The following is a 23255-nucleotide window of genomic DNA, read 5'->3' as shown; positions in this document are numbered from 1 at the left end:
AAAAAACAAAAGAAAGAATAAAAGGTGAAGGATTAGATGAGAAAGCAAGAAATTTGGAAGATTGATTGCAAGTATAAAAACTCCTGGAACAACCTCATGTTGATCAGGATAGAATGCAGGAATGGTTAAGGACAGGTGAATTCAAACCAAAAACAATAGGTTAATATTGGCGGCCCAAGATAGTGGACTACGTACATGTTGGTTTACAAAGTCCGTTGAACATGTGGGAGAAACAGACAAATATAGGTTTTGTAAAACAGAATTGGAAACGGTTGTACACCTTGTTGTTGGTTGTGACATACAAATGGCAGAAGGACTGTATACTGAAAGGCATAATAATGTGGCAAGACTGTTGCACTGGGGAGCATGCAAACATAATACTGAAGTAGCTGAAAAACACTGGAAACATGAGCCACAAAGCATCATAGAAAATGTTGAAGTCTACATCACCCATTACCAACAGTTCAAACGATAGATGCAAGAAAACCAGATATGGTGGTCCATGGAAAGAAGACAAAAGTAGCGTTGATTATTGAAATTGCTACACCCAGTGACTACAGTGTCTTGTGTACAGAGAGACACAAATTCATAAAATATCAGGATTTGCAGGCAGAAATGAGTGCAATGTGGAAGAAAGATACCCAGACAGTTCCAGTAGTAGTAGGAGCAATGGGTCTTATAAAAAGAATCTACAGTCGTATTTAGATATGTTACTGATACATGTAACTCCATACGAATTGCAGGAGGAGTCATTACTGGGCACATTGTGGTTGCTGAGAAGAGCACTTCTGGCTAACATCTAAGATTGAAACAATACTAATTTCATGAACTTTAATCATACTTTGACTTGGGGAATGGGGTAAATTTCCATCATGGTATTAGAAACCCAAAAGACGTGGAGAAATTAAAACAAGAGGAATACCATATTTCTGCCAATGAACACACACATAAATCCTCTCGCAACGTGAACAACTTTGACCCACAACCGTTTAATACCTCACTACAATCTCACAACTGCAACATCCGAAAAATCCTGCCACTAGAAAATGCAGTTGTTTATTTTAATAAGATATTTATAGAACTGCTAAACAGCATGGCCCCCCTAAGGCTTAAAAGAGTGCAAAATAACCCTGCTCCTTGTCTCACTGTTTACCTCCAGGAAATTCATAAGTAGCAGAGATAAAACCTGGAAGGCATGGCTCAGCAGTAAAACAGAAAATATTCAACAATACAAATACTTAACAAAAGAAACCCAAATGCCAGGTCAAACTTGACATGAAATTTTATCACTCAAATTTGCAGAATAGATGCTACAAAAATTCAAGACAATTCTGTGCCACAATATCTAAAATACTATATCCTGGATCAAATGGAAAACCCAACCCCTACTATTCTCCAGAAGAAGCAGCTAATGCTTTCAATGATCACTTTATCATTAGCATCACCAAATGGGTTTATATCATAACATCAAATTCACATAACATTGAACGGCCATAATCTAGAATGTGCCGTTCATCGAATCTGTTCATGTGGGGGGCTGCTCCCTCCACACCCCCTGCTAATTATATAAACCAACTCTGAGGTCGCACTACAGTTAGGAAAGGGCATATTTACTGATCCTCACTGTACCATGATCCCACAAGTACAAATTTGATGAACGGCACATTCGAGGTTATGGCCATTCGATGTTAATACAAATTCGATGTTATGATATATACCCCACTAAACTACTACATAATGAAATTCAAAACACATCAACTTCCTCTAATAATCTTCACTATATCCCACTCAGTCTCACCTCTCAGTTCTGGTAATACTCACTTTTTCTCCTTTCAACCAGTATCTGTCATAACAATCAAGAAATACCTCAAACAAATTAAACTGAGTACACTTTCTCCAAATGGAATTCATGGAGATTTCTTAGAAATAGCACCCAGTTCAATGTCTTTTCCAGTATCCATTCTCATTAATAGGTCTGCTCAGGAATCACATGTCCCAGCCTTACGAAATAAAATCTCTCATAATCCCACTTCACAAAGGAGGTATCTCCAATGATATGCCTAACTTTAGACCCTTTGCCATTCTCTCCCCTTTTCAAAAATCCTTGAAAAATGCATTCATAATCAATGAATGACTCATTTACAAATGAACAACCTCCTTATCCCTAGACAGCATGATTGTAGACCAGAGCATAGCACTACCACAACTCTCTCAGACTTCACCAACACTACTGTCCTAGCCAGAGACAAAGGCCATCTGGTTTCTGCCGTGTTTTGTTTCTGGATCTGTCCAAGACCTTTGATACTGTCTCACAAAGGCTAAGTGAAGAGAATTATTTTAGAAGAAGGCTATCAAGTAGTTACACCAGCTGGTTCTCCACCTACTTTTCCGTTAGACTCCAGTCTGTTAAATGGATTAATTATTATCATTACTACTCACCAAAATAGGTGTTCCCTGAGGTTCCATACTGGTGCCACTGCTTTTCAAGATATTTACCAGTAGCCCATACTTTACTAAATGTCATTCATCTCTCATACAGCATCCTGACAACGCCACATTAATCTGTTCTGCAAGTAATACAATTACTCTACAATACCTCACCTCAGAGTTATTTTCATCAGTTGAAAGCTGTCTGAATAACTTCCAGCTTCTACACAATCCAAAAAAAACAAAGCTGCTTTTTTTCTACCCAAAAGCCATTACACACCTCAAACAAATTTCTCTATAACGGTGTCTGATAACACCCCTATATAAATCATTCCTCATACCAAGCTACTATGCATGCTAACTGAGGATAGCCTGTTGCACATATAAGTCAAATTTCAAGTTATCAAGTAAACTTAGAAAAATTAGGGATGCTCTTTAGAACAAAAAGAACTACTTAATTGATTCATCCAGGAAACTCCTGGCCCCTACACTCCTACTCCCATCTTTACAGTATGATTCCTTACTACTGTGTAACCTTCAAACTTCTGTCCAAAGTAAGGTAAACCAGTTCTACAATGAAATAGTAAAGTTTGCCATTAACTCATCAAACAGAATCTGTCACTGGTTAGCCCTAAAACAGCTTGATTTGCTTGAATTACCCAAGCAACTCATTTAGACATAACTACTTCTAGCCACAAATTAATATACAAAGCAAAGCCCTACTTGATTTACTACACATACAACTCTGCTAGGCCACTTCGATTTGGAAACAAAATGCTCCTTACTACCTACAAACCACACCTGTCAGCAGGAAACTCTCTTTTTCACCTATGTAGCCTACTCATGAAGATCTATACCCTTATCCCTTAAAATACTAACAACCTTTCAAATGTCAAGACCAATCTGAAAAAAGTCTGTCTTGACACCTGAAACTGTATATGCACAACCCTTAAAAGAGATGCATTACCTCCTATTTATAGGTTCATAGGTTGATACTAGGCTGTCTGCCCTAGGGCATTTACAAGCCTAGCCAGGCTTTCACCACCCTTTTAGATTAGTTGACTGTGCCTCTGTATAGTAGGTCACAGAAGGTAGCCCTTTTAAGGTTAGTTTACTGTACCTCTGTCAAGCAGGGACACAGAAGAGATCCCAGGGGTAAACTTATGATCTCCCATCCACTCGTCAAGATTTCTCTTGAAGAGGGTCAGTGAGGGGCTCTGCCTAACATGGATTGGGATTTTGTTCCAGAGTGAGGAGAGCCTCTGGGATATGAATCTGTCCCTCCAGCATGTCCTATTTATTTCTGTGCTGAGGTTCAAGTCCCAGGAGTGTGTAGCTTTAAGGGATTTGGATTTCCTGAGATGAAGCATGTCTATTAAGGTACATCCCAAATGGGGCATTGTATTCAATTATGGGCCTGATAAGTGATGAGTAGAGGGGCACAATGACCTCTCTTGATCTAGATGTGAATTCTTTCATGATAAGGTGGGCTATATAGAAGGTCTTTCTAACCACTTTGGCAACGTGATTGTCAAAGGAGAGATTGCTATCTACTTGGGTCCCCAAGTCCCTAATTACTTCTTCCGTACTTAATGGATTACCACCTATGTGGTAATTTGTGGGCACTTTGTTTTTCCCAGAGGGGATGACTATGCACTTTTTGGCATTTAGCTTTAGGCCATGGCTCTAGCACCAGTTATCCGTCTCTGTGAGACCCTTTTGGAGGATGCTTGTGTCAGCCGGAGAGTCGATTACGGCACCCAGTTTGCAGTCATCTGCGAACTTGGTCAGCCATAGTCCACCCGTGTTAGCCTGTTATGCCTTTCTCACTCTAAATTCACTACTACCTACTTATGTTAGCAAGTAGTAATGACCTAAAATAAAAAGAAGCTCTGACTTTAACAATACCATAATACATTAGTACTTCTTCAGCTAGTGTTTACTATTTATTTTCCTCTCTTGTGTACTTACATAACATTCTCATCTTTCTAATAATAACAAATTCAAGCCTATTGCACCTTTTTGTATACTTTTAGTTAACTGCTTATGGCGTTCAGACCTTTCTTGGGTCAGATTTTTTAACTAAGTGACTTTACAAGCTATTAACGGGCAGTATTAGGGCAAGGAGTTATTAATAAAATGACACTAGTACTGTCAATCTTTGATGTTCTGCAGAAGAGAAGCCTTAATTATTTTATGTTTTTAAGTTGATTTTTCAGAAATATTCTGGAATGCTAGGGTGTGTGTAGGCTATAAGAGGTTTGACATTACGTTCCACATAGCTGTTAATGAGACTCTCTCCATGTCTTTAATTTTCCCTTCTGTTCCTCACCTCTTTCCATTATTTTGTCTGTTTTTGGCAGCAGAATACTGTATTGTTTTTCACCTCCATACATTATTAGAAATATAGTCAGTATTTTGAATAAGTGTATATTAGTTTGCTTGACATAGGCTATCCGCTTCTGCAGTGTCTTGCTACTTGCAATACATATTGTATTCTTGATTGCAATTTATCCTAGTGATATTTCTGTAAATGTATTTCAGTCTGTGTTTTTATCTGTTATGCATTTTTCTCCCCTTGTATATAATTACTTATCTTCTACTGTAAAAATTGTATATGTTTTTGTGGAACCATACTCCTCAACTCATTTTAAAATATTTTATCTGTTGTGGGGCTTTTATCCCCTTGCATATAATTACTGAACTACTATTTAAATATTTTTAATCTCTTGTGGAGCTTTTCTTCCCTTGCATATAATTACTGAACTACTGTTTAAATGTTTTTGAATTTCTTGTGGAGCTTTCCTCTCCATGCCTCTGCTGAATATGAGTCACTGGCTCAGTCAGACTTTCACAGTGTTATCAAAGACAAAAAAATTAAATTTGTCTTCCTTCTTTTTCCCTTCTCCACAGAATCCAAGTGAGAGAGTTCTTCAAACCTTGGATTTATATAGACAGCTCAGATATTGCCTAGACAAGACAAAACCTATCATGAAATCTGAGCAGCTTTTTGTTTTCTTTCATGCCAGGAAATTGAGTTTGGTGGTATCTAAGCAAACTATTTCCTCCTGGATTTCTAAGCCATTTCTTTCTGCAGTTATTTTCATAGCAAGCAGCTTTCTGTTTGTGCTAATTCTATCAGGACAGTGGCCTCTCTTGGTACTTTTTCCCCAAGGGTCTGGATACTAGAGCCATCTTGGAATCTGCTAGTTTATCTTCTGTTCACACTTTCACCAAACATTACAAGTTGTATGTCATTTGTAGAGCCAAAGCCATCCCTCATGGGTTTTTGGAGAATTCTTCTGTGGCTTCCTAAGCCCTTACTTTCCAGTAGGTTTTGTATTCTCCCAAGATTAAAGAGTACTGCAACAGTGATAAGGAAAGACAGTACAGTTGCGTAAAATCTTACCATAATAGATGTCCTACTTCTCACTGCTGCAGTATTCTGTCCCTCCATCCTCCACCCCCATTACTTTCTGTTACTTTCTTCTAGCCGAGGGGTTTTTCTTGCATCCTTTTCTCCTTCTTCCTCCCTTCTTGGATGTACACGTTATTGCTTTTCTTTGGAGTTGGTCTGATTCTTCTGGGATACTTCCTTTCTAAGGATTAGGCACGCTGGTGACATACATGTTGTACCTTACTCTTTGCATGTAGGACATATTTCTGACGTACAGCACCTGCAAGATGTAAAGGCTTTGGTATGCTGGCTGGACATTTGGCTATCCACGGCAGGATTTCTCAAGAGTGAAAAATACTGCAACAATGAGAAATAGGACATCTACTGTCATGGTAAGATCTTTCCCACTGAAAAGTACATTTGTGTAAGTAAAGCATTCCTAAGGCCAAAAATGAAACTGGGATATATCTAGTTTCATCAGATATGAAATTACAAATGTCTGGAGCTCTTTTTGAGAAGGCATTTTCATTGGTGGACAAAGAGCGAAAACCAAGCCTAATTAGTGACATTGCCCTGGTTTGCTGTGTTCATAAGATACCATAGGATTATAGGATCATAGGAAGTTACTAGGCTATTGGCCCTTAGGCCCTTACAAGCCTAGCCAAGAATTTAGCCGATATTCTGACAAGTCAGCACATGATGCCCCTGTCCAGCATAGACACAGAAGGAATCCCAGGGGTGTATTTTCTGTTCCTTTTCCAGTTATCCGGGTTGCGCTTAAAAAGTGTTAATGAGGTACTCTGCTTGATGTGGAGAGGGAGTCTTTTCCACAGAAGGGGAAGTCTCTGGGACACATATCTGTCCTGCCAACAAGTCCTATTGATGTCACAGACTAGGTTGAGGTCGCGTGTGCAGGTTACTTGAGTGGAGCTTGACTTTTGGATATGCAGCAGTACCATCAAGGTGGGGTTTGAGATTGCTTTGTATTCCAGACAGAGGTCACCTCTGAGGAGTCTGTATGAGAGTGAGTAGAGGGACAGTGCTTTTAGCCTATCTGTGTACGGTAGATGTTTGAGGCCCTGGGTTATCGGGGTGAGGAACCTTTGTGGTCTCTCAAGCTGCTGCATGTGCTTTTTGAGGTACATGCCAAAAAAGGCATTGTAGTCAGTAATAGGTCTTATAAGGGAAGAATGCAGGAATGTTACGAACTCCTTGTCCCTGGATGAGATACCCTTCCTAATGAGGTGGACCAATGTAGAAAGCTTTCCCTACAATGGAGGCAATATGGTGGTCAAAAGTCAGTTTGCTATCAACCTGGGTCCCCAAGTCCCTCATGACTGAATTTGTGCTTAGGACCTTGTTATTAAAGTGATAATTTGTGGGGACGCCATGCTCCTCATAGGGGATGATGATGCATTGTTTGATATTCAGTTTGAGGCCATGTTTCTAGCACCAGTCATTTGTTTGGGTGAGACCATCTTGGAGGATGTCCACATCACTAGGGAAATTGTTGACAGTACCCAGCTTGTAGTCATCTGCATATCTAGTCAGCCATAGCCCACTGGTTTTGGCTTGCACCTCAGAAAAGTTTATCCCAAACAACAGAGGCCCCAAGACCGATCCCTGGGGAATACCATTCATTACAAGTCTACTGCTTTAGGTGGCTTCCTCTATTTTGACTAGGTGGTTTCTATTAGTGAGCCAGTTTGCTACCCATCTGGTAACATACAGATTGATGCCTAGTTGAGAGAGTTTATCTATTATACCCAAGGAGGGAATGGTATGGAAGGCTTTGGCCAGGTCAAGGTAGGCTGTGTGCACAGTCTTCCCCTCGTCCATGGCTTTGGTGACTGTCTCAAAGAAGTTGACCAGATTTAACAGGCAAGATCTCTCATTGACGAAACCAGGCTGTGTGGGATCAAGTGTTTGGAGGTTGCCAATATCCTTGTTAATGAGGTCCACGATAATCCATTCCATGGCCTTGCAGGTCAGACTAGTTAGGCTTATGGGTCTGTAATTTCCTGGATCGGTGGACGCTCCACCTTCGTGCAAAAGGACAACAGTGGCTGTCCTCCACTCAGCTGGGATGAAGCTGGTACTCTGGCTTTGGTTGAATAGGGTGCCTAATGGTTCCGCAGATTTTTGCCTGAGTTCATGTAGGATGCAGCCTGGGATGTTATTGGGTCCCTTGGAGGCTGTATTTTTTTGCCTTTGAGAAGACGGTGATGACTTGCTCCCCTAGAGATAAGGGGAGGGGGGCAGGTGCTGGGGATGTTCTGATTTACTGATGGGGGGGGGGGACAGAGGGGTGAAGTTTTCACTGAACCTGTCTGCCAGCAGGTTGGCTATATCTGTGGCGTTAGTGTATGTGGTGTCCTTGACCACCAGTTCTGAGTGCTTGCTTTGAGGTTGCAAAGAAGGCCTTATGATTGTCTTTAGTAAATGTGGCCAGTTTGGACTCAGTTTGCTTTGGATGATTTCACTACTGCTCTTATTTGCTTGTTCAGGCTAAGGAGAGAGTACTTCCAGTTAGACACTCACATCTTCTTGGTCTTGGACAGCAGTTTTATCCTTTTATTGTAGAGTTTATTCATTGTAGATGTCTATCAGACAGGTTTATTCTTCCTTGAGGAGGAGGATTTTGTCCAGTTGGGTATTTCTGATTCCATGTAGTTATATAAATGCTTGAATAGTACTTTGGTGTATTATTGGTACTATTGTGCCAGTTACTGTTGAGGGGAGGGGGCTGTGAAGCTGTGTATACCTTCCCTCAAGAGGTTGTAATCAGCATTGCAAAAGTTTATTTTTGTTTGACCCTAGCTAGGGAGGTGGGTCGGGGGAGATGGTGACTTTGAAAGTGATCTCTTTGCGGTCTGATCTTACCAGGGAGGATGACACTGTAGGGATGCTGCAGTGGTTACTCCTGTTGGTTAATACCAAGTCCAAGATATTTTCACCTCTTGTTGGGGGTGTCAACCAGCTGGTTCAAGGCATTTGCACTGACAAAATCAAAGAATCTCTGGGCATTTGTGTTTGGTATGAGTAGTTCTTCCAGTCTGTGGTTGGATAGTTAACGTCGCCCAGGATCAGGGTAAAGTGTTGAATCTTGATAGATTCAAAGAGGTCTAGATAGGTGGAGTGGGCATCTTGAGTCAAAGTTGGGGGGCCTGTAGCTAGCTATGATTTGAATAGGGGTCTTGTCAACGGTTAACTGCACCTGGAGTGTCTCTTGTGCATTATACTGTTTGACCAGCCTGGAGGTGTGCTTGTCTTTAATATATGTTGAAACTCCACCTCCTTTTGCTTTGCTGCCCATGGTTTGAGGTCTGAATGTATGTTAGGATGAGTAACTTGGTGTAAGATATTGGTGGGTGGCATAATGGGTAAGGAGTTTCCCCACACAGAAACTGGGTGCATGTTTTGATTATTGCATTTGGTCACTGTCTGGTTATTGGGTAGGCATGTTAGTCTTTAGACTGATTGCATAGTATTTTCCTGTGCCATAAGTGTGTAGTATTGATTAGGAAAATGTGTTGCCTAGAGCAGACAGAAGTTAAAGTACAGTCATATGCCCTTCTATTCCCATGTTGCAGTATTCAGCATATGGGTTTACTCCTCTTGCTACCCGAACGTCCAGCCAGTATACAAAAGTTTTCAGTCACTGTATGGTGCATGGGACATCTAATGTGACTAGTGGAGTGTGAGCCATAAAAGTGACGTCTGCACACACCAGCCCGCAGAACTTTTCTGCCACCAGTCAAACATCAGGTGTTCCTGCCTTCACAGCCGTTGGATTTTGAGGAATCAGATAAGTGCCCCATTTGGGAACCTTTCGGTCATTTTCTTTAATTAAATGCCTGTTCATGTCATCCAGAAAGGGCAAGGTAAGTGCGTCCATCAGATAGCTCACAAGGGTGCCCACGATCAGGCTCTCTTTTGTTTGAGACAGTCGCATGACTATAAGGCATGCTGCATTTGTCAGGCGTTTGTGTCCAAAAGCTTGCACAGCCGTATGCATGTGCTTAACCTTTATCTAGAGAATCAAAGATTAAAACAAAATAGCCTTAGATATGGGGGGTTCCGCTGATGTACCTGCTGAACTGCCAAAAAAGAAAGCCAAGACGGTCAGGCCTACCACTACCACTGCACCTCTTCCACCTCCTAAGCCTGTGACCGACGTCAGCCTGGTAGAGGAATCTGGCTACTCTGCCTCAGATATTGCGGGTACCTCCATGGAAGCCGCACAGTCCCGCAGGGAGGTACATCTGTAGAGATTTTTCTGAAGTCTCGGGGGGACCAGCAATACTGATAGATCTGTGGGATCCCTCCAGTTTCTTACAGTCACCTGATTGCAGACCTTCCTCCCTTCAGACGCCTGCCAGACCTCTAAAAAAGAAGGAAAAGAGGAAGTATATCTCTACTCCTACTGAAAGCCTGCCTAACTGGCAGGCTTTCAGCCAAGGTTTGTTTAATGCCTTCATGGCCTTACGGCCTACCACTACAGGTACTGCTAACATCCCTTCTCCTATTTTGAGTCCAAGGCCTCTAACTACAGACCCATCCATGAGGGAAGAGGAAGATCTATTTGATTCCTCATCTAAAAAATCACTTTCTTATACCTCTCAGCTTTCTTGTCCCTTGGGGTGTGGTTCCCCAGAGGAAGAATCTACTGACCCTTACTCCCCAGCTGAGGATTTGACCTTTGGGGAAACCATTACCAAGATGGAAGATCATTTTAAGTGGGAATCCTTTGAAATGACTGAGGTTCAAAAAAGGTATTATAACCTCATTCAGATGGTTCCCAAAGCCCGTCTGTGTTCCTGCAATTCTGCCTGCCTTCCTGGATGCCTTCTCCACAGCATCCTTGAACCCTGACTCACAACCTCTGGCTCCACGCAGACCGAATAGACTTTATAAAGTCCCTGAAACTGCCAAGTATCTGTTTAGGTGTCCTCCAGCAGACCCTGACATCATCTCCATCTCCAAAGATAAGACATCAAAACTCTTACCCACCACCACCATCCTCCCTGCTGACAAAGACAGCAAAACCATGGAGCGTCTGGGTAAGAAAAGTTACACCTCTGCTACTCTGGCCTTCAGGGCTACTAACTACCAGACACACATGGCTAAATATGCCTTAATCCTCCTGGAAAAAGCCTCCAAGGAATTGGCTGATGCACCTGATTGTGCTGCCAAAGCTTCACTGTCTTCCTGTATGGCTCTCACATCCCAGGTTACCAGACACTCTATAAAGTGCAGTTATGATGCTGCTGAAGCCTCATCAAGGTCAGCAGCATCAGCATTTGCCTTAAGAAGATATTCCTAGCAGATGACTTTAGAGCAAAGCTGATTTATGCCCCCTGGGTAACACAGCTTTGCTTGGTGCCAAAGTGGCTGATTTGTTTAAGTCAGTACAGTGGAAGAGGAAAGAAATGCAGGATTTAAAGCACTTGCTAGTCTCCCCAGAATTCCAAAGAAACTACCCAGCTAAAACACAGTTTATTTGAAAACACTCTCCCCCTGCTGTTTCTACAAGGCCTAGAAAACCAACCAGAAAGCAAGCTCCTCCTACTAGAGCTACCCCCACTTCTAGCCAGAGGCCACCCTAGCATCTGACTGCCTGCCAAACTTTCAACCTCGTCCTCCTCCTTCTCTTCCCCTGTTGGTACGTCTCTCCCACTGTCTCTCTTAGTGGACATCATCACATTAGACAAATGGGTCCATTCAGTCATTCAAAACGGGTATTATATGACCTGACATATGCCCCCAAAGTGAAAGGGTATCCCACAACCTCCCAAGCAACAGTTTCACCCATTGCAGCCAGTACTTCAAACACTGCTGGCTCAAGGCACCATCGAACCTGTACCTCTGGCTGTGAAAGGAAGAGGTTTCTACTGCAGGATTTTCCTGGTCCCAAGAAAAGACTGTCTTTGGAGACCAATTCTGGATCTCTCTCTCTCTCTCTCTTCTAAACCTCTTCCTTCAGGTTCCTACCTTCAGGATGTTGACCTTACCAGCTCTGTTCCCTCTCCTGCTTCCCCAAGGATTTATGGCCATCTTAGATATAAAGGATGCCTACCTTCACATCCCCATAAAACCTACCTTCAGGAATTATCTGAGGTTCTTGGTGAGCCCTTCTCACTGTCAATTCTCTGTCTTGCCCTTTGGGCTTTCCACTGCACCCAGAGTATTCACCCAGTGTTTGGCTCCAATGATTGCATTTTGCAGGACAAAAGGAATCCAGATATTTCCTTATTTGGACAACCTGCTGATACAGACAGACAGCAGGGAGACAATATATTGCTTTCTGTTTCCCACCTACAGTCCCTGGGATTTCAGGTCAACTTCCCAAAATCCCATATGGAACCTACTCAAGACATTGTCTTCTTGTGGTGAAGAATTCGAACAGTCATTATGAAAGCCTACCTGCCCCACCAAAAGATGGAGAGCTTGACAGAACACCTACGTCTGATCCTTCAGACAACAGAATTGACAGCAAGGCAGTACCTCAGGCTCTTGGGCTACATGGCAGCCACTAGCCCCATGTTACCATTAGCAAGACTCCATATGAGAAAGTTGGAATGGTACCCAAGATCTGTCTGGACCCAGCACTCCCACCCCCTGGAGTGTACAGGTTCCCCTTCTGCCCTGCCTCAAACTAGAAATCCAGTGGTGGTTGAAACAAGTGACCCTCAATCCAGGTCTTCCCTTCCAACCACCCCACCCCACACAGATGCCTCAGACTTGGGCTGGCGAGCAACTCTTGGCCATGAAAAAGTGCAGGGGCTGTGGCCAGAGAAGCACAAAAAAGAACACATCAATGTTTGAGCGATGAGGGCAATTCCCCAGGCCCTTTGAACCTTCCAACCCTATCTACACCAGGGGACCACTAAAGATCTTTACAAGCAATACCACAGTACTGTGGTATCTCAGCAGATGGGGGGGGGGGGGGGCGACCAAGTCTTACTTGCTTTACAAACTAGCTCTCCTTGTCTGGGATCTGGCCACCTCACAGGGAGTTGCCCTGCAGATTATCTACATTCCTTCTCTACAGAACTCCCAGGCAGTCTGTCAGCAGAACCATCACAAATAACCACAAATGGATGCTGCAAAGGGATGTCTTCCTGGCCCCAGTCCACTGGTTGGGTACACCTCAAATAGTCCTATTCGACTCCTTCATCAACCAGCAGCTACCTTGCTTCTTCACCAGGTTACCACATCCTCTCAGGCATTGGTAACAGATGCCTTCTCAGTCTCTTAGAAGGGGAAGTTTCTCTATGCATTCCCCTACCTTCCCACTTGTATTGAAGGTCCTGCTGAAGATCCAACAGGACAGACCAAAAATCTTGTTGGTGACTCCCTATTGGCCAAGGCAGCATTGGTCCCCCCTACTACTACAGTTATCCAAGGGTAATCACCACAAGTTACCCCTCGGAGTGGACCTTCTCACGCAGCACAAGGGATCTCAAATCCACCCACATTGGCAGTTACTGCACCTCACCCTGTGGTTGATAGGATTCTGATCCCCTTCAGACACTTTTACAATGAAGATGTGCTCACTGTCTTGCAGGAGGCCAAGAAACCGAATACAAGAAAATCTTACCTTTCAAAGTGGAAGAGATTTTCTATATGGTGTCACAAAAGACAGTTGGACCCGCTTGCAAGCAAAACTCCTCTAGTTCTGTCTTAACCTATGTGAACTACTACAGACAGGATTGACCTATTCTTCCATTAAAGCCCACTTGTCTGCTATTTCAGCTTGCCTTCCTCTGGATTCCCTAGTGTCCAGACTACCAGCTAAGTTATTTCTTAAAGGGGTCCTTCACCGAGGCCCCCCAGGAAGCCATGCCCACCCCATGGGACCTTAACTACATTTTGGAAAAGCTTACGCTCCCTCCATTTGAGCCAGCAGACAAAGCTTCCCTAAAATTTTGTACATGGAAAACTGTACTTCTCATGGCCTTGAACTCAGCCAGAAGAGCGTCAGATCTACAAGCCCTCATGGCTATTCCACCTTTCCTGGTATTCCACACTGATAGGGTTACTCTTAGAACTAACCTTTCCTTCATGCCCAAGGTGGTGAATGATCTTCCCCTGAATCAAGGCATCCACTTACCAACCTTCTTCCCACAGTGAAAAAATACTTCACTCCCTGGACGTCCACAGATAACTCAGATTTTATGTACATAAAACCAAGTCCATCAAACAGGCTGATCATCTCTTTGTCTCCTTCCACCCCAGAGCCCTAGGGAAGGCAGTAACTAAACAAACTATCTCAACCTGGATTTCCAAAGCCATCACCTCCTCTACGTATACCATGGAAAATCCCTGCAAGGTACGGTTAAAGCACACTCCACCAGGGCTATGGCCTCCTCTGAAGAAAAATCATTTAAAATTAAAAAACTACAAGTTGAGAATAACTATTTCCGTGAATGTGTATAGCTGTGCATAGAATGCCTAAAGGGCTTCGACACTGAAAATATCCCAATGGACTTGTGGCTGATTCCCCCCTGCGTCGTGAATTGCTTGAATCTTTTGATCGACAGGGGTGTGAGTTAGGAATACTAATGAAGTACAACCACACCCAGATTGAGGAACTTATGGTAGAAGCTAACACCCTTGAGGGGGTAATTACCAATGATTTATTATTTGAACAGTACCAGGGTAAATTTTATAACATGTTTTCTTCCATAGACAAATCAATTTCTAGCATTTTGGCTAGGAAGGAAAAGAAATTAGAAAGAGATAGAGTTGATTATCTGAAAGGGGTTGCTTATCCAAAACCTAGCAACCAAATCAGTTCTCCCTCTGATACTTATAATGGAAACACCGAAGAAGCAGGAAGTGACAGCGTATATGAAAATCCCGCCCCTGCTTCTCAAAAATTTACGAGGCGTTCAGAGAGGATAAGGAACCAAAGGAACCAGCGTTTTCAAACCAACTCGACAGGGGAAATAAGTTCAACACATCGCAAACAGAATTGGAGGAATTCGAGGCAATACAGGAAAGTGATGGTATCAATGGTGACCTGCTTTCCAGGGATTGTATGCTGGTTTTAATGATAACCAAAAACACACAATGTGACTTTTCTTTATTCAACTTCACTACAAATACGTTTGACAGTTCTTTAGTGAATGTGTTGAGCAGAGGGTTTACTTTTGTTCCCTCTTCCAGATTGAAAATTGACAACTTGTTAATCGATTTTAAACTGTTTTTAAGGAATCTTAATTTTAGAATACTTTTCAAGACTAGGGAAATGGACAATGTAGTTTCTGCTTTAACCAGAAAAAGCACGTTTACCCCCCCCCCCTTGCAGCACCATTGCTATTATTTGAGAAACTATGTGAATTTGAATTTAGATTGTTTTTACAGAAAAAAAGCAATGCAGTTCAACAACTTGTCCTTACTGAGAGTGAGTTATTAAGGAAGTTATGTAATGACAAGAGCTTGAGGGTAATGAAACTTGACAAGGGCGGGGGGGTTTTGATTATGAATTATGAAGATTATTTAAACAAAATGTATGCTTTTTTGTACCAGGGTGAATTTTATGATGAAACATCGTTGAATATGGTATACATTTCCTATGCAAGAATTGATTGGTTGCTTCAGGACATTTTAGACCAGGGGCAGATTACAGTAGATGAGTGGAAGTTTTTTGAGGTCAAATATCTGATTGTTCCCTCTATTTTTCAGGCTCCCTAAGATGCACGAAACTTGTGGGACCCACCGATGAGACCAATTGTAAATGTTGCCAGCTTTAAGACCCACCCCTTAGCAAAATTTATTGACCTAAAGTTGAAAAATGTATTGGATGTACATGAGCAGATTGTTAAAGATTCATGGGATTTTTTAGAAAAACTTAGAAAGGTGAAATATGATGATGATTTGATATTTTGCACTGTTGATGTGATGAATAAGCTGCGGTGGTGGTGCTGTGGTAGCGTTGTCGCCTCACAGACGTTGTCCTGTTCGATTCTCAGCTAAAGAGTCTTCTGTGTGGAGACATGCGTGAATGGGCGTACCTTTGTTGAAGGTTGTGCATCAGGGCTGGCAACTCAGCACGTAAAAATCTACTGCCAATCATTAGCAGACCGGAGTTCCGCTGTGGAGACCCCTAACCGGGAAAAGCCGAAAGATGCAACAACAACTGTTGATGTGATGAATCTTTTTAATGTGATACCATTTGACATTGGACTTGAATGGTTTCACAAGTTTCTCATTGAGTGTAAAAAGTTTTCCAACAATGAAATCAACTGTTTGGATATTTGCATGGAACTGGTGTTAAAAAACAATTTCGTGTTTATTGATGGTCAGTATTTCTTGCAGAAGAAAGGTGTGGCGATGGGGGCAGCTTGTGCCCCGATCTTTGCTAATATAATTCTACTTCAGTGGGAAAAGAAGTACATTCTTAGGCAATTTGCTATACCCCCTGGGATATTTATTTGCGTTTCCTGGATGATTTATTTATTGTATAGAATAAATCCACAGATGAACTGCAAACATACATCAACTATATGAATGAATCCACTACTTTTTTGACGTTTACTTCTCAATGGAGTGATACTAACATAGCTTATTTGGATGTAGAGATTTCTGAAGACAAGTTAAACCAGAGATTGGTTAGCAATATTTATTGAAAGTTCACTTTTTCTAATAGTTTCATGCATTATGATAGCTGCCACCCAGAGCACCAGAAGAGGGGGATAATAAAGGGTCAGCTGGTTTAACTTACCAGGATGGTGACAGATGATGGAACCCTTAAAACAGAAGCAGGTAAACTTATTGATATGTTAATTTCCAGGGGTTATCCCCCCAACATAATACAGGGTATATACACCGAAGTTGAACATAAAAGAGTTATTGGTCAGTATGTCCCCTTACTATCTAATAATAATGATGAGAGGGTGGGCTTTTCATCTCTTGGTGGCAACAACCGTGATGAATGTACCCATGCCTTTGTTGCCACCTATACCATTGATTGTTCCCATGTATGTAACATTCTGAGAAAGAATTGGAATATTTTTTCTTGTTTTGATGGTTACTTGGATACTGTTGGAACTACACTTAGGATTGTGTTTAGGAGAGGGAGGTCTCGTAAGAATTTATTGGAATCCAATAAGGATGACCACATGTTTCCCACTAGTAGGAAGTTTGGGACACATAAATGTGGATTTTGTAGACAGTCTCCTTTTATAAAGGTACAGGATGTAATTATTGTGAACAAAATGCAAATTCACACCAACTTTTTTGTAACTGTAACCCTGTGGGAATTATTTGTTTGGCTCAATGTTCTCCGTGTCCCTGTTTTTATGTTGGGAAAACCCAAAGAAAATTTAGAGAAAGAATATATGAACATGTCTTGGATATTAAGAAAGGGAATCTTAAAACTCCCTGGCCAAGCATGTGTTAGACCACCCTGAACACTGTTTTGGTTTTCTTGGTTTGGATATAGTTAGAAAAAATAGAAGAGGGGGCCCATGGAATGACCTCATTGAATTATTATGCTTTGTCAAGCTTTGATTGGTTAAATTGGTCATGTGTTTATGTGTGGAAGGGATATTTAAACAGTGTGATTCTACTTGCTAAGTGTTTCTGAAAAAGTTTGTGATACATTCTGATGAAAGAGCTTAAACAGTAAACTTTTCAGTCTCCTAGCTGCTACTGTGGTTCTCTGTATCCAGCTTGTCGCTTATTTGTTGGCTCCTCTGGAGCCTTCTTCAGGGGTTTGGATACCTCTACCATTCTTGAAGCAGCCACTTGATCATCAGTACACATCTTCCCCAAACACTACAAGTTAGACTATATTTCCAGAGCCAGGGCAGGTTTTGCCAGGGCTATCCGTCATGGAAGAGCCAGCAATATAACTAACATTAATGGTGTGTCTTTCTCTGCAAGATATCGCTTCAACTGTAAATCAGTGGGAGTGGTATACATTCTAGGTTGCTCTTGCAATAATACTTGGTACATAGGACAAACAAAAAGAATGGTTCATGTTCGTATCTTAGAACATTTAAAAGATATTAGAAACAAAAATGAACTTAGTCCTGTGGCCAAGCATTTTTTGGAAAAACATAATGGTTAGCCTGACAGTCTGAAATTTTGTGTTTTGGGCAAACCATTTAGTTCTGAAGGTGGGGGAATTTTTATTCAAAAATTACTTGAATTAGAAACAAGGATGATTTTGAAATTTAATACACTAAAACCTTATGGATTGAATTTAGAATTAAGTATTTAATGGAAAAAATCTAAAATTCATATATTGCACAGCATTATGAGATAATATTATTGTTAACATTATTGTTAGTTTTTATGTTCAGGTCATGATTGTTGATTATTATTTTTTTGATATAATTAATTTTGTATTTATATCAATAATTACGTGCACTTGAGTATGTAATAAGAAAATAAATATATTTGACTTGAAATATATGTGACTTTAAAGCAAAAGCATATTTGACTTGAAGGTATTTTAGTTTTAATATTTTTTATATATAGAAAAAATACTGTGTAATGACTTTAAGATTTGATTGATAAATTAATGAATGAAGTTAATAGAATAATTAGTGTTGATCAACTTAATTTTTTTGTATAAAAACAGTTGGTTGCACTTTGTATTTGTGATCCTTTGAAGGCGAAAAGCCGAGGTACCAGATCGCAATAAAGAAGCATTACTGGTCTTGCTGTTGGTTTGGTTTGTGACTGCAGTTAATTTTCGTGAGTGTTTGTGGACTATCCTTCATGGACTCCTGGAGAACGCCCCTAGACCACCACCCTCTCCTTCACAGTGAGCTTTTGCACTCACCCGTATGTTGAATACTGTAAAATGGGAATAGAAGGACATAAAAAAGTTGTGTAAAATCTTAGCATAACCATACATGTCCTTCTCTTCCATGTTGCAGTTTTCCTTCCCTCCCTCCTTTCCCTTCTGTTATACTGTATTTCCCTTTCTGGATGGCACAGGACTGGCATTGCCCTGACTGGTTCCAGCCGGGGCTTACATTTCTGAGGGCTGATGCGTTGATTAGGAGTATATATGAGGGATCGGAGGCAAAAATTAAAGTGGGTGGGGTCCTCTCTGATAACTTCTGCTTGAGTAGAGGAACCAGGCAGGGTTGTTCGCTTTCTCCTTTGTTGTTTGCATTATATTTAGAACCATTTGCAAAGAAAATAAGGGACTCTGAAATTCAAGGATATAATTGGTATGGTAGTCAGGAAAAGATGGTTCTATTTGCAGATGATGATATTTTATACATGACAAAGCCAGAAAAGGACATTACAGTGTTATGGAACATTTTAAGACAGTTTCAGATCTTCTTGGGATACAAAATTAATGAAGCTAAAACAAAGGCAATCACGGTAAATTATGTACCCCCACACAAATTGGTCCAACAATATCCATATTTATGGGGACATGATAAAATGAAGTTGTAATGACCGTGCCCTGGCCCAGCAATCAAGGAGCCTCAATCCTTACCACTAACACCAGGGAGGTCATCTCCTGGAAGAGAGGAGAGGATAACTAATACACACAGTAAAGTACAATTTCCCTTAAGTGCACACAGAGATAACAGTCAGTTTGGGGTTGGTTGCTCCCTTGCTCACCAGGTCCCCAATAAGACTCCCCACTGGCACAGCTATAGGGTCCAGGTCTCAGCCTAGCTGAGCAAGCTAAAACTTCCAGTACCCTTTCTGTCCAACCAGTGCTTCATGTCCCTGCCAAGTAGCTGACACAACACATACACTTTGAGATAAGTATTTATACAACTTCACAGACACTCCTGGGAAAGGCTGACACAGATTCTCCAGCTGTGCCTCTCTACCCAGACTATACAGTAGTAATTACTGCCACCACCCAACTAATAATGTCAGCTACTAAAAGGCCCTTAAAAGGGTGTCCAATTATTACTGTGTCATATTATAATTCAATGGTAGTATGACTAACAGTCAAGGCTTACTTTAGATTGGCCTATTACAATAATCTCCATAAATATGCAATGCACTCTAGAGCTTATCTCTATACAAACCAGCCACAGGTAGAAGGTTTTAAAAATATTTAAAAATAAATAATTAAAACAAAAGACAAAACTACTACACCACAGAGATATCTAAGAGTTCAGAGATCACACAGAAACTTAAAATAATGCAGTAGGACAGGTCTGATTTCAAAGAAAAATACCTAATTAATCTTTACGAGCTTTAACTATTCCTGCAAGAAATCACAGTGTTAAAATTTACATGTGAGCATAAGGCAGAGTGCTGATAACTTGGCTATCCAGATCAAAATGCCCCCCAAATCTCTTGTGAGAAATAGTAATTAAACATTACTAACAAACATGTCTCTAAGGCCCTCCCAAATTACATCATTTTTGACACTTAGGTTTTCTCAGTATTCATATTGCATCATCTTAACACCTGGTCTGAGACTTACAACAATACAAGGCATTTCACATGTATATGCTAGCAGAAACCAGAGCAATAAAGCACCTTCCACATCTAAATTCTGGTCATAAACTTTAGCCTTAAAACAATGGGCATAAAACCTTCTTCCAACCGCACTGGAGCCGAATTCTAACATGAAAGGGTCACAACATGCTTCACTGGGCCAGTAGAGTGCAGTGCTGTCACATATTTTGCAGTTCCATATTTCACAGTATTCTTTACACTCAAGAAACATGCCTGTATTTTGCATTTATTTAGAAATGCCAGAATTATATATCAAATTATGTTTGACTAGGCTGGCAGCCTTTGCCCATCTCTCCCCAATCGTCACAGAAGTATTTAGGAGTATGGATTAAAAATGACACTTGTGGCAGCTAAAGATATGTGGGAAGAGACTAAACAGAAGATAATACAAAAATTGAGAAACTGGAAGCTTTGTTGTATGGATATGGATACTGAGGTAGAAGCAGTTAAATTTTTTTAGTCACTTTAGTCTTGTACACAGATTAGGCATATTTTTATCAACCAGAGGAGAAGACGTGGATAGCCATTAATAAAGAGTTGAAGGATTTTATCTAGGAGGGGAAGACAGCAAGAGTTAAGTGGGATAAGCCGATTTTTCCAGTAGAACAAGCCGGACTAGGATTACCCAATTTGAGGGGTATTTTAGAGCAGCGCAGTTAAGGCTCTTATACATAGCACAAGTAGAAAGCTCTAATTCAAAGTGGAAAGGAATTATGATGATACAGGGGAAACTCAAGAAATAAGGACAGATTGGGATTTTAGATGCTGACTCTTAAGGAGAACAGCAAAAATCATACAGAGTGTTATATTCATAAAATATCAGGGAGTATTCTAAGAACTAAACCAGCACAAGAATGGAGAAAAGAGATTCTGCCGACATGGTTAACTGTGGTTAGGGATACAGATAATAGGCAAGAGGGGGCTGGGATTTATTGGAGAAAACTGGCAAAGGAGCTAAGCTATTGGGAACAAATAACTAGAAAGAGGAAGGTAATAGAATGGGAAGAGGTCAAGAATTTGTTTGAACTTCATGTTAGAGATTGCCTTCCCTATCAAGAATTGATATCAGAGTATGGGGGGGGTCCTAAATGGAAGACCAGCACTGGTAGAGTTTTTAATAGAATCTAGAACAGAAGCTGCCCTTAAAAAAAGAATAATTAGTAGACCATATTGCAAGATAATTATAAGAATCAATCAGAGGAGCTTAGAAAGGATTAGGAAGAGAGATTGGATAAGCAATTTACAAAGAGACAATGGGGGATATATGTATATCTCCCAAATATGCAACAAAGTCTAGAAGATTTAGGATCTTTGCCTGGAAGTGTTGACAGTAGGTATTTTATACACTAAATAGACTGCAAAGAACTTTTCCTCAGGTAGATAGCAAATGTTGGAGATGTGACTGGCAAGAAAGTGGTGGCTGGGAGCATATTTTTTGGGAGTGTAGTGAGCTGGCAGACTTCAGGGAATCCCTGCAGATTGCTGTTGGAGATGCTGGGTGAGAGGATTGGATTGGCTGGGGAGATGATTTTGTTTTGAGCTATGATACAGAATCAGAATTGTCTAGACAAGACATAGTAAAGCCTTGCTGAGTCTAATTATGGTAGCTGCCAAAAAAGCAATTGCTAGAAAATGGAAATCAAAGTCTAGATCAACTCTGCTAGAAGTAGTGAATGTAGTAACAGAGATAAAACAACTGGAATTGGGATCTTTAGAAAAGGGAAGGAGCAAACTACATAGGAAAAAATGGGAATTGGGAGTACAATATATGCAGAGAAGGAACAAGGTTTAATATAGCAATAACCCACGCCTGGGTGTGGGTAATGCTAAATTTACCCACGGTTGGCGTGGTTTGGTCCCGAGGCCCGGACCAACAAACAACCGTGGGTAATTTAGCATTACCCACCAGAAGTGAGTTATTGCTATTATATGGCATTATTTAAGAAAAGAAACTGTTACTTTTCTTAAATAATGGCATAGTATAATGCCTGTTTACTGCCCTTCCGCAGATGTCTGGCATCCGCGGCAGTTCTGATGTACTGCGCGCCTGCGCGTACATCAGAGCTGTGAGCAAAAGCAACGGAGAAAGCAAGATCTCCGTTGCTTTTATGTCTCGCTATGTTAAATGAGTTTAACATAGCGAGACAGCTTTAAAATAAAGCGGACATCTCCGTTGCTTATTTTAAAACTGTCTCGCTATGTTAAACTCATTTAACATAGCGAGACACTCAAAGCAACGGAGATCTTGCTTTAAAACTGTCTCGCTATGTTAAATGGGTTTAACATGGCGAGACAGCTTTAAAATAAGCAACGGAGATCTCCGTTGCTTATTTTAAAGCTGTCTCGCTATGTTAAACCCATTTAACATAGCGAACAGTGTTTAAAACGAAGTTATACTAATGGAAAAAGTCCAGGCGACCGGACCTTTTTCCATTAGTATAACTCGATTTACAACGGGCACGCTGGCCAATCAGCGTGCACGTTTTGGGGGGGTCATGGTATAATAGGCAGGATTTGAATGAGCTATGTAATGCTTTACTGACAATGATTGGACAGATTATAAGTGATGTATAATGTTTGCAACTACAGTTGTTTCAATGGTGTCTGTGATGTATAATGTTTGCAACTAAAGTGGTGTCAGTGTTTGGTTTTTATTTATATAAATGTAAGATTGCTTATGTCATACATGATAATTTAATAAAGATGTTTATTGGGAAAAAAAAGAAAAATTGATTGTTGGGGATTTTGTTTTTAATTTTAGTGATCTGATTCTGACATCTTTTTTTAATTCCATCCTCAGTCTGGTTTAGTTGTTTTGTGTGTGTGTTGCACTGTATGCAAGTTAGAGAGTAAGAGAAAGAAATGAGTGTGTGTTGTGATTATAGTGTTGGGAATAAGATCACCAGGATGCTATTTTAAGTCAATTGCACATGCTCTTGTATACTCAGAAATGTGTGTAACTGTTTCC

At 40.9% G+C, this 23255-nt stretch overlaps 1 protein-coding gene across 4 annotated transcripts in view; it reads left to right on the top strand.

Annotated features, from left to right (window-relative positions):
* Positions 1-23255, top strand: part of NTHL1 (nth like DNA glycosylase 1) — a 492998-nt gene that overhangs the window by 340886 nt on the left and 128857 nt on the right. Inside the window, exon 6 of one of the 4 annotated variants that reach the window (XM_044089195.1) lies at positions 15518-15605. The exons of the other annotated variants lie outside the window; for them this stretch is intronic. Within the exon in view, the coding sequence (XP_043945130.1) occupies positions 15518-15557 (40 nt within the window). The 3' untranslated portion in view covers positions 15558-15605. Of the gene's footprint in view, positions 1-15517; positions 15606-23255 lie in introns of those variants that run through there. 4 annotated transcript variants of the gene reach the window in all.

Source organism: Protopterus annectens, chromosome 12.part0 (genome assembly GCF_019279795.1).
Source record: "Protopterus annectens isolate FY-2018-M chromosome 12.part0, PAN1.0, whole genome shotgun sequence".
In the NCBI taxonomy this organism is placed as follows: Eukaryota; Metazoa; Chordata; order Ceratodontiformes; family Protopteridae; genus Protopterus; species Protopterus annectens.
This window is presented reverse-complemented; position numbering and strand designations above follow the sequence as displayed.